Raw genomic sequence first — 10,516 nt, 5'->3', positions numbered from 1 at the left:
ATATACATCTTTATTTTTTTTACATAATTAAATTATATTTAAACGAAAAAATAAGCGAAATGTTATGAAATATAATAGAGAAACTAGAAACAAGAAATTATTATCAAACAAATTTATGTTTTTTTTTTTTTTCATTTTTCAAGAAACAAGTAACGGAAATAGTTATCAAACATAATCTCGTTTTTTTTTCTTTGTTCTAAAAAAAGAATAAACAAAAACAAAAAATAGAAAGCAAGAAAATAACAAACAAGAAACATGAACGTTATCAAACAGGTCTTGAAGTAACTTGAGTATTCATATTTTTCTAGTCTTGCTAGTACTTATATTGTCTTCCCTAAATAAGTATATAGCATGTCAACTACTTTCTACAACTAAAAGAATATAATTACACTTCAATAAAATTTTTAATCAAACACACAATCTTACCGACCATGATATTTTTTAAACAATCCACACACAAACTCTTCTTCTTCCATCTTCGAGCATTGGATCTCCAAAATCTCCATATTCATCTTCAAGCTTGCGATCCCTCAAATTTTTTACCATAAAATTTATGGAAAATGAGAGGAAGATAGTTTATGGGATCTTAAATGGTTGTAATTTGAAGGGTGTAAACATTTGATAAGGCTTTTCTTCTTTCATATTGTTAAAAGTTAGGGGAAGATTGAGTTTTTGGAAATAAAATTTATCTTCTCAATTTTCTTAGGATGATATTCATTTATGTGTAAAAGTGTAGGTTTCTAAATTAAATTTTAAGAAAAAAAACAATTGTTTGTGCAACCCTTTCGTATTTTAAAACGAAGCATGTCTTTTTATCATGTTTTAGGATGATTTGCATCTTATTTAATTATCACGATTAAATTCTTTACTAAAATTTAAAGATGAAAATATCTATTTAAAAGATATTTTTTTAGTTTTCAAATTATTGTTTGGTTTTCTAAATCATTGTTATAATGTAAATAACAAATAACAGAGAAATTGGTACAATGTAAATAGCACACACATATATATATATATGAAGGAGACCATCAAATAAATAAATTATATACATAAGGAAACCAAATTTATTCCACTGAGAGAGAAAACTATAAAAGTATGAAAGGTAGGAATCTCCTGGAAATGAGTAAAAGATGAAAACTCTCAAATTGTTGTTAAGAATGAATGAGAAGAACACACACATATAGTAGTAGGTTGGTTACCTAACTTTTGATATTTTAAAATTAAATATGAAATTAAAAATTAAGGAGAATTCTTATGAATAATATATCAAAAAATTATTTACAAAATATAACAAAATTTTCAATCAAACTACAAAACTAGAGAATATTAAATAAATTTTACAATATTTTATAAATAGTTTTAATCTTTTACTATTTTTAAAAATATCTAAAAAAAAAGAGCACATTGAACATTAAAAGAGAAAAAGATATTTATAATAAACCTTTAGGTTTCTTTGTATTTATTAGTCTTTTCTAAAAATAACTATTAATCTATAGTCAAATAATAAACTGTCTTTTACCGTAAATAATAATTAAATATATAAAAACATTTTTAAAAATTTATCAAGTCTATTCTATCCTAGTTTATCAACGATAGATCAATATTTGTAATATAATCTATTATTAAGATGATAGATTGTGTTATATTTACGATTCTTTGAAAATTATTATTATATATTTAATTATTTTAAATCTAATCGCTAAATTTATCGCTCTTCTTTATCCTTTATCCCTTCGAGCCTGTGTATGTACAAAGGCCTTTCACAATTTCTCCTCTCTGAAAGGGAGCCTTTGAATTCGGGGCTTTTGTGGGAAAAGCAAGAGTTGGGCCTGTGATCCAGTCCGTAATTACTGAGGCCCAATTGTTGATTAGGGCTCACTCAGTTCGCTCCTGAATTCATCGTTTTCGTATTTTGTTTCAACCGAGCATCTGCAACGCACGTGCTTCCAAGATTTTAACTTCTTCTAGCGCTCTTTCTTCTCCGGCGATTCCTCTCCTCCTTGTTTCCCTCACCTCCGTTTCAATGGAGGGGCTTAAGGTTTCCGATGCCAATATGGTTGTTTACGTTCACCCGTCAAAAAGTAAGAAGGTTTCGCAAGCGGTGCTTCGAGAGCTCGGCGCTATGCTTCTAAAGTAAGTCAAACTTCTTTTAGGCTTTCAACAGTTGTAGTGTCTAGTCTCTTGCAATTATAAGTTTTCCAGTTATTGACGGCGTTGGTTTGTTGAATTACTTGATTGGGGATACTATTTGTTAGTGGCAGAGTTGGACTAGCACAAATATGAAGTTAAGTCGCGTTACTAACACTGAATTTAGCCTTCAGAAATAGACGATTTTTGTTTGTTTCTGCGTTTCTATCAAGTAGATTTTGTTTTCTGGCTTGCTATTCTGAATGGACGAAATAAACATTTGGGTTGTGCTGTTTATGAACTCAGAATGTAAGATTTTGTTCTTGATTTTTGGGGAAAAATTAATTCATTTAGGAAATATTAAATATTTTTCATTCTCTTTGAACTCAAAGGCTTGAAGTTTAAACTTCTAGTGATTGTCATTGCTGCTTCTTTTGCTTCATTTAATCAACATTCAAGTTCATTTTTGTGGTCGATACCTATAAACTTGGGTCGTTAACTGCATTTTTTAATATTGCGTTCATTCTGTAGGTTTGATGAAAAATTTGAAGGCGTGCTACTGGCTTACGAGGCCAAAATTATTGATAAAAATGCAAAGATTCTATCTGGAGTGCATCCTTATTTTGGCGTGACAATAAAGGCAAAGCTATTACTTTTCTCTCCAAAACCAAACATGCTTTTAGGTTGGTTTTCCATGATTCTCATTGTATGTGAAGGAGTTTCATTTGTGATCTGGTCTCTCCCTTGTTTCCACTTGGAAAACAACACATCTAGAATCAAGTTGTTAATTATCAAGCTTGCATTTTAACATTCTTAGGGTACTTCATTGCATTATGATGGTAGACATATTAAATTGACTAATAGGAGGCCAAATGTTTTATTCCTCTTGTCCATGCTTTGTTGATAGTTTTCTTATCACTTCAGAGGGAAAGGTGGTGAAGCTTAGGCAAGAATCAATCCATGTTATTGTCTTGGGTTTTGCTTCTGCTGTAATAACATATGAAGACATTCGCGACGAATTCAAGCATAGAACAGTATGTTTTGTGCATTGTACTTGTGAATTCCTACCTTTCCCATTGATACACAGATCAGAAGGAAGTTTTCATTATCTTGTCTTGATTGTTTTGTGCATTGATTCTGACTTAGAAACATGGAGAAGAAATGTTTGTCAGCAGAGCTCACAAGCACCATGTAATAAAGGTTGGGACAATGATACGATTTTTGGTGAAGAGGTTAGGTTTTTCCCTTTGATTATGCTTATCCCATAACATATAAGTCGAAAGTTAATCTTGAAGTTTTCGTCCAAATAATTGAAGAGCTGGAGTACCATGCTCATAGCTGATCGACAGCTCACCATAGGCTATTAATATTTCCCTATTCTTGATCTTCAGTTATGCAAATACCTTGATTATGTAAAAAGTGATTCATTCAACCTTGCAGTTTTGATGAGGAAATATTACATATATCTGGATCTCTAGTTCCATCTCATACAGGGAGCATCCATTGGTTGGAGAAGAATTCGGTTGAGGGTTCAGTAAGTATGAGGTGAGAAACTAAATTCTAAGAAGTTTTGAGCTATAATCCCCAAATGTCTTAATCTATTTTTTTTTCTCCCCTTAATTTTGCAGCAGTAAAAAGAAGATGAGAGAAAACGAGGGTGGGGTAATGTTGCAAGATAGTGTTGGCACTGATGTAAATGCAGTTATCTTGAACGACCATCAGCCGAAAACCAAAAAGCAAAAAACTACCAGAATATCTTGAAGGCTACTAGTTGTCGTATAACATAGATCATTTTTGTATCAGGTAACTTTTGCCATACTTCTCAATAGGATAGCTAAACTCTTGCTCTCTCAATTCATGCCTAAAATCTACATTAGCCACAAATTTAGCTGGAAAGTATATTTGAATTTGATTGTATATCTAGGGTGATGATGATTCAAACTTCTAAAGCAGAGATCCTCATTGTTTTAGTAAGAAAGAATTGGGAGATGCACCTTGCTGTTGGAAAACCACCTCCACTAAGATATCGACAACTTTTATATATCAGGGTGTGGACAAATGCAGCTCCTCGTTTTTGTAACATTATGAAGTTATGGCTCAAATCCATGTATTATGGGCTTAGGCCCAATGGACCTCGGTGAGTGAACGATATTTTACAGCCCAAATCTTGTGTCCAATATTGCATTTGGTAGGAAGTTTAATAACAGATGTCAACCGCCTAGACTTTGCTGAATATCGTCTTAAGATTTAGAACATTACATTTCTTAATTTCTTTCAAAAATCACGCACACACAAACAAACACTACACCACCAAACCGTTGGTTTATCAATCATTGTAATGAGGATATGATTTTGGGTTTGCAAGTACATTCCATTTGCACCGTTGACTCATGATTGCCACTGTACCTCTCATCTCCATTATGGGTTCTTATTTTTTTTTTTTTATAGAAGCTGCAAATAATTCATCATTTTGTTCATCATTATAAGGTATGGGTTGCTCTGTCAAAATCAACCCCCTGCTGAATTATATGAATCGGTTTTTCTATACAGTTGAACCGGGTTCACTCGATCCAACTCCCATGTGAACAAGTGATTCATGGCTTTTGTTTAATCAGATAAATCCAAATACAGCAATATGACAGTTTATATATATATATATATATTGATTGGGCTAGAAAGGCGGATTCATAACATGGTATGAACTATAAACTAGGAAGTACAAAACCGTTCAATCCAATCAAACTACAGTTAAAAACTATATACATATATATATAAAAAAAAAGATGTTGTCTTTTCCTCTTTACATCGTTTAATGTTACATTTGACTGTCTGTTAACTTGGAATCTGTGTTCGGTTTTTTAACTTTCAGAATTTTGACCCTTCTGTTCTCCTCTGACATTTCTCTGTTTCTTCATGTCTAATAAAGGATTTTGAAGATCTTCAAAAGATATGCAGTGAAGATATGATTAAATTTCAATTTCAGAAAATGATTCTGATAAAAAAGCATCATCTTTATGTCAGAACAGTACTCTTGCACGTTCTTAGAGTCCAACATTTTTTTTTCTTGTTTAGAACCTACAAACAAAACTTGCCAAATGAAAACTTCTTTGATTAGAATTAGCTTAAATGATTGAAAGGGTGTTAAAAAAACCAAGTCTTATTCAAAGAAAGATATTGTAAGGTCGGTTATGGAAATCTTATAGTTGGTGAATTTGAATGCGATGTTCAACTGAACTTGTATTTCAATTTTGATCAATAGTGGCTGGCTGGCTGGCTGGCAGGTATTTTATTTTGAATCTCTAATCATGAAGTTTAAATAAACCTCCAACGAACCCAAATCTAATGAGCAACCACTTACTAATCATTGTCAATCATTTGGATGGCCTTTCAATAGCTCCAATGATCTGTTTTGCAGAAAATAATTTGTACATGGATTTGACTGAATCCACAACAAGCATGCATCTCATTCATTCAAATGAATCCCATTTAACAATCTAGTTAAAATTAATAACAAATTGATATAAGAAGGGAAGTTTGAATGTTTTGATTCATTAGGACAAATGGCAAAAGCAGAGAGAGCGGCGGCAGCAAAAAGAGAAGGCAAATGAGTAGTGTTGTGGTGCTATGTAACAGCTAGCGAAGCGGCTGCATAACATGCTATGTTGTAATATTTAAATCCTTTTTTGAGTTATCGGTTGTCGTATTATCTTGAAGAACAAGTCAGAAAGTTGAGTTGAGAGAGCCAATAGATTTGATAAGGAGAGAGTTATTAGTTAAAAAGAAGAAGAAGAAGAAGAAAATAAAGAAAGGAATAGATTTGATGATTGAAAGAAATGGGGCGGCGGATTGATGAAGAAAAAGGCTTGAAATTGGGAAGCATGCATGGATGTTATGGGCTTTCTCTGCCAAGTACGGATTCCTTGGAAATGACCAATTTCACAATTTGCCGAATGGGCTCTCACACATTTTTAACTAAAAGGACAAAACTACATATATTATTATTTTTCTATACCTTTTTATTCAGCTCAAACATTAATTTCATCCAATCCAATGCATGTAACAAATATATCATTGTTTATGTGTTTTTATAAAAAACATATGTTGTGGATCTAAACATAGACTCACATTGGTTACAGTTGGTAATGGTTAATAAAGAAAACAATCGACAAATAATAGTTGGAGAAATTGGACTCTCAAATGATAAAAATCGAATTATTAAATTTTAAATAATTGTTAACAATTTCTATCATTATATAAGTTTGAGGGCAATTTCAACATTAACTATACATATAAGGGCTCACTTTTTCATAGAAAGTTTTAAGGTTTAGTTGTTGAGAATCTCAAGTTGAAAAGTTAAGAATACCTCACAATCTTTAAAAGATTCCTTGGTTAAGTACTCCTTTTCATTTTATATTATATTAGAGCCAATGAAACTTAAATGAGGTAAAGTCAAAGAAATAACATTTGGAGGGAAACATATGGAAGATAAATCTTACATTGTTAAGATGGAAAGAGTTCATAGTATTTAAAAGATACTTGAGTTACTTGTCCATTATCAATTAGCTTTGAGATCGACTACATGTTTAACTAATAAATTATTCAAATATAACACATCAAACAAACTATTTTCTCTTTCTGTTTTTATTACTATCTTTTCATAAGTATATATATAAAAAATATATGTTCATTCATATAGACTTGTTTAAATTGAAGTAATTGAAAAGATATTTTGAGGAGTGGTTATTAATTTTTCTTTTCAAAATGACTTATTCTTAAGATTAAATATTTTAAATGTTAGAGGTAAAATGAATATAGAGATATGTTGGATAGAATTAGAAAAAAAAAGAAGAAAAAGAAGATATTATATATAAAAAAAAGGTAAAAAACAATAGATGAATGATGAAGGTAGTGTAAAATGATTGGAGTTAAAAGTAGAGAATATTAAAAAGGAGAAAATGTAAAATTTTGAGGAGGAGGAGAATAATAATAATAATAATAATAATAATAATAATAATAATAATAATAATAATAATAATAATAATAATAATAAGAATAAGAATAATGGTGGAAAGATAAATAAAAGGGGTAATGGCACCGCCCAAAATGATGGGAGGCTCTGAAAAGGCATAAATAAGAAGATGATCAACAGAGAAGAGGGTAAAAGGCAATGTGTTTACATATTCACACCGCATGCCTTGACATCATCATATCTCCCCCCTCCCCCAACTCAATTTACAAACACATACATTAACTTAATAATAATACAATATGAAAACAAAACAAAACTATATAACACATTTTAGGTACTTTATTCTTATTTTCTTATCTATTGACTGATTGTAATTTAAAGAAAGAAAAAGGGAAAGGGAGTTGGTGATGTATGTATGTATGTATTAGAGAAGGAAAGAAAGAAAGAAAGAAAGAAAGAAAGAAAGAAAGAGTTTATTCATAAAAAGTGGAGTCTTTGTTGGAAGAACCAAATAAAGAATTTATAATTATGTGTTATTTAGAAATTAAATTATGTACGTTTTAGTGCAACTCTATCTGTACTGTTTTCTATCTTTTGGCTGCATGATGTTGTAGTGAGTGACATTTTGACGAGGCTTATATATATATATATATATACATATTTCCACTTAAGAAGTTTGCAATTTGAGTCGGCATATATATAAGTAACAATAATGATGTAAAGGATTTTTGTGAAAAGTGATTGCTCCTAAAAGACCGACTCGCCAGCCGTCCCTCTTCAACTTCAACTATCCTTTTCCAATTAAATTCCTTTTCTATATATATATTTATATTCATCTTTCAATTTTCCAAATCTTTGTTTGTTTCACATCATATATTAAAAACTTTTCTCTTTACATTAACATCTTCAAAATTGGAAATTTTATGTATATATTTGCAAGTTATATTGTGATCAAACATAAATTTTTCTATCTCTTCCACTAAGATTTTTCTTTTTTCTTTTTTCTTCTTTTGGATTTGATGCATGTAATGTAATTTGGTTTTAGTTACACGAAAAAAAATGCTCCAAACAAGAAAATTGATATTGAGGATAAAATTAAGTTAAAGTATTGAAATGTTTTGAATCTATTATCGAGTGTTTGGAACGACCTAAAGTAATTTACATATAGTTATTTTTACAATGTTTATGTTTTTTTTACTTTAGGGTTTAGAGGGAGTGTATTGTATAACTTTCTAATCATAGAAACAACTCTATTATGTATTCTAAACTATTATTTCTAATAAAATTGTTCTTTCTTTTGCTTTATAAGCATATTTAACAAACTGTTAGTAATTCACGTAAATTCTTATCGTTTTACATTTCAGAACATCAACTTAGCTATGATGGAAACACATACATAAAACAAATCAGAGATATCAAACAAGATTCCAAAGAAGCCTCATTGAAAGAGACAACTAAGTCCATCGACTCACTTGCCCTACTCAACTTTGACTTTTGAAAACAGGGGCTAGCCTAAGGTTCTACGTGCGGTCTACCCTTTCAAACCTCTCACACATTCTCCTTTTAAGTTCACTCAAGAAAAATGATTGGAAGTTTTTCTGGATTCCCCCTTATAATAATTTTTACATAATTATGGGTTCATTTTAAAGTAAGTTTATGATCTTCTTCCATTAAAATAAAAGTATATGTTACATTGAGCATTGACTTAAGCATCCAATTAGTTTCTGTAAGCCTGCAACACAGTGATGTGTTACTCTTCCCTTCTTCTACAACCACATTTTTGTTTTTCAAAACATAAATTCACTGCAAGTGGCATGTAAAGGCCACTCAAATATTAATATACTTGGCTGAATTATGATATCGACCAAATAAACTAGAAAGATACAAGGCTAATGAAAATAAAATTAGAAAGCGTAATAAAAGGAAGAATCTTATCCAAAAGGGTACTAATTTAGGGTGTAATTAAGGACGAAGAAGAAAAGGATGAGTGAGATGGAACAAAACTCAGCAGCTGATTAGTGACCAAAGAAGACCACATGATGAAGAAGATAAGAAAAAGAGTATAATTTTTGCTGTTGTTACAAATTAGAATGAAGATAAATTAAAGTAATATATATATATATATATATAAGTAGTTGTAAGCTAAAGTAATTTAACGGCTGAAGTTGTGAATGTACGGCATGCACCGAAAGTAGGTTAAAGAAAACAGACCCCCACGTAAATGGAACCAAAAACGACATAGTTTTATTAATAAATAAATTTAAAGAAGTAGTTTTTCTTTTCTTTCTTTTTTTTTTTTAATTAAGAAAAGAAAATAGCATGTGCCAGCTAGGGGGAATATTACAGTGAAGAAGAGTATTAATTAATTAATTAATTAATCAATAATAATAATATAGACAGCCTCTATATTTTAATTTTTTTAAAATTATTAAATAAATTGAAATAGTTTAATTATGAATATTTGGGTTAGTGGATGAAAAAGGGTTGGATGAGATTCCTTTACGACAACAACCAAATTGTACTCTCTCTCTATCTCTTTTCCAACTTCCAACAAAAGTTTATAACTACGTACAACCAAACGACGTGTCGGATTCTATACTTTTATCAATTCTGACCCTTTATTTATTTATTTATTTATTTATTTTATAATAATTAATTTAAAATAAAAGTTAGTAACTAAATAAAGTTTCTATTTTTGCTTTAGTAAAAGTGTACTCTTACTTACTCTTTGTTTTCTATTCGAAGGTGGGAATAAATCTCTAAGTACAATTCAATACCACACATGATGATGTAATATTTTGTACCTTAATCACTTCAATTACTGTTTATTACTTTTAATTCTCTCCATTTTTTCCCTTAATTATATATATATATATATATATATATATATATTATTCAATTATACACTTTCACTATTTCTCAAATTGGTTTCTCAAACAAATACCAAATATATATAATTAGAGTCATGAATGTTAATTTGTAACAATTTTATACATGATTTTTAGTAGTATTTGTAATAGTTTGTTCCTCTGCTCAACACTTTTTTTAGTGTAAACTGACTCTGACTCTTTTTTTTTTTTTTTCAATGGTGTTTGTTTTCACACCAAATTTTTAAATTGATTTTCATTATTTCTAAACAAACATATGAATTATTACTTTACTTGCTTTTTTAAACGCTTGCAAATTTAACATTGCATAACCAATGATCAAAAACTTTGTTTAAAAGAAAACATAAATAAAAACAACATGAATTAGAGTTGAAAATGTGGCCGACACAAATATAAATTTCTACGATTTCTTATTATTATTATTGATAAAATCTGAAATTATGTTATATTTTTTAAATATTTTTTTTTTGCTCATTTTCCTACATTAGAATAATACAACTATTAAAATGAGAGATGTAACTTTCTATTTCTG

General features: G+C 29.7%; 1 protein-coding gene across 4 annotated transcripts; it reads left to right on the top strand.

Moving 5' to 3' along the window:
* Positions 1-1,922: 1,922 nt before the first annotated feature.
* Positions 1,923-4,518, top strand: LOC103503892 (uncharacterized). 4 transcript variants are annotated; one of them, XM_051083692.1, is made up of 7 exons: positions 1,923-2,133; positions 2,659-2,810; positions 3,052-3,161; positions 3,274-3,359; positions 3,568-3,672; positions 3,759-3,930; positions 4,099-4,518. In XM_051083692.1, exons 1-6 carry the CDS (start codon positions 2,024-2,026, stop codon positions 3,886-3,888), a joined length of 693 nt encoding a protein of 230 aa, XP_050939649.1. In that variant the 5' UTR covers positions 1,923-2,023; the 3' UTR covers positions 3,889-3,930; positions 4,099-4,518. The 4 variants fall into 4 exon arrangements, with proteins under 4 accessions (XP_050939649.1, XP_008466500.2, XP_016903501.2 ...); XM_008468278.3 differs by having other exon boundaries at positions 1,924-2,133; positions 4,052-4,518; XM_017048012.2 differs by having other exon boundaries at positions 1,926-2,133; positions 3,756-3,930.
* The last annotated feature ends 5,998 nt before the right edge of the window (positions 4,519-10,516 follow it).

The sequence above is a fragment of the Cucumis melo genome, chromosome 4 (genome assembly GCF_025177605.1).
Source record: "Cucumis melo cultivar AY chromosome 4, USDA_Cmelo_AY_1.0, whole genome shotgun sequence".
Lineage (NCBI taxonomy): Eukaryota > Viridiplantae > Streptophyta > Magnoliopsida > Cucurbitales > Cucurbitaceae > Cucumis > Cucumis melo.
This window is presented reverse-complemented; position numbering and strand designations above follow the sequence as displayed.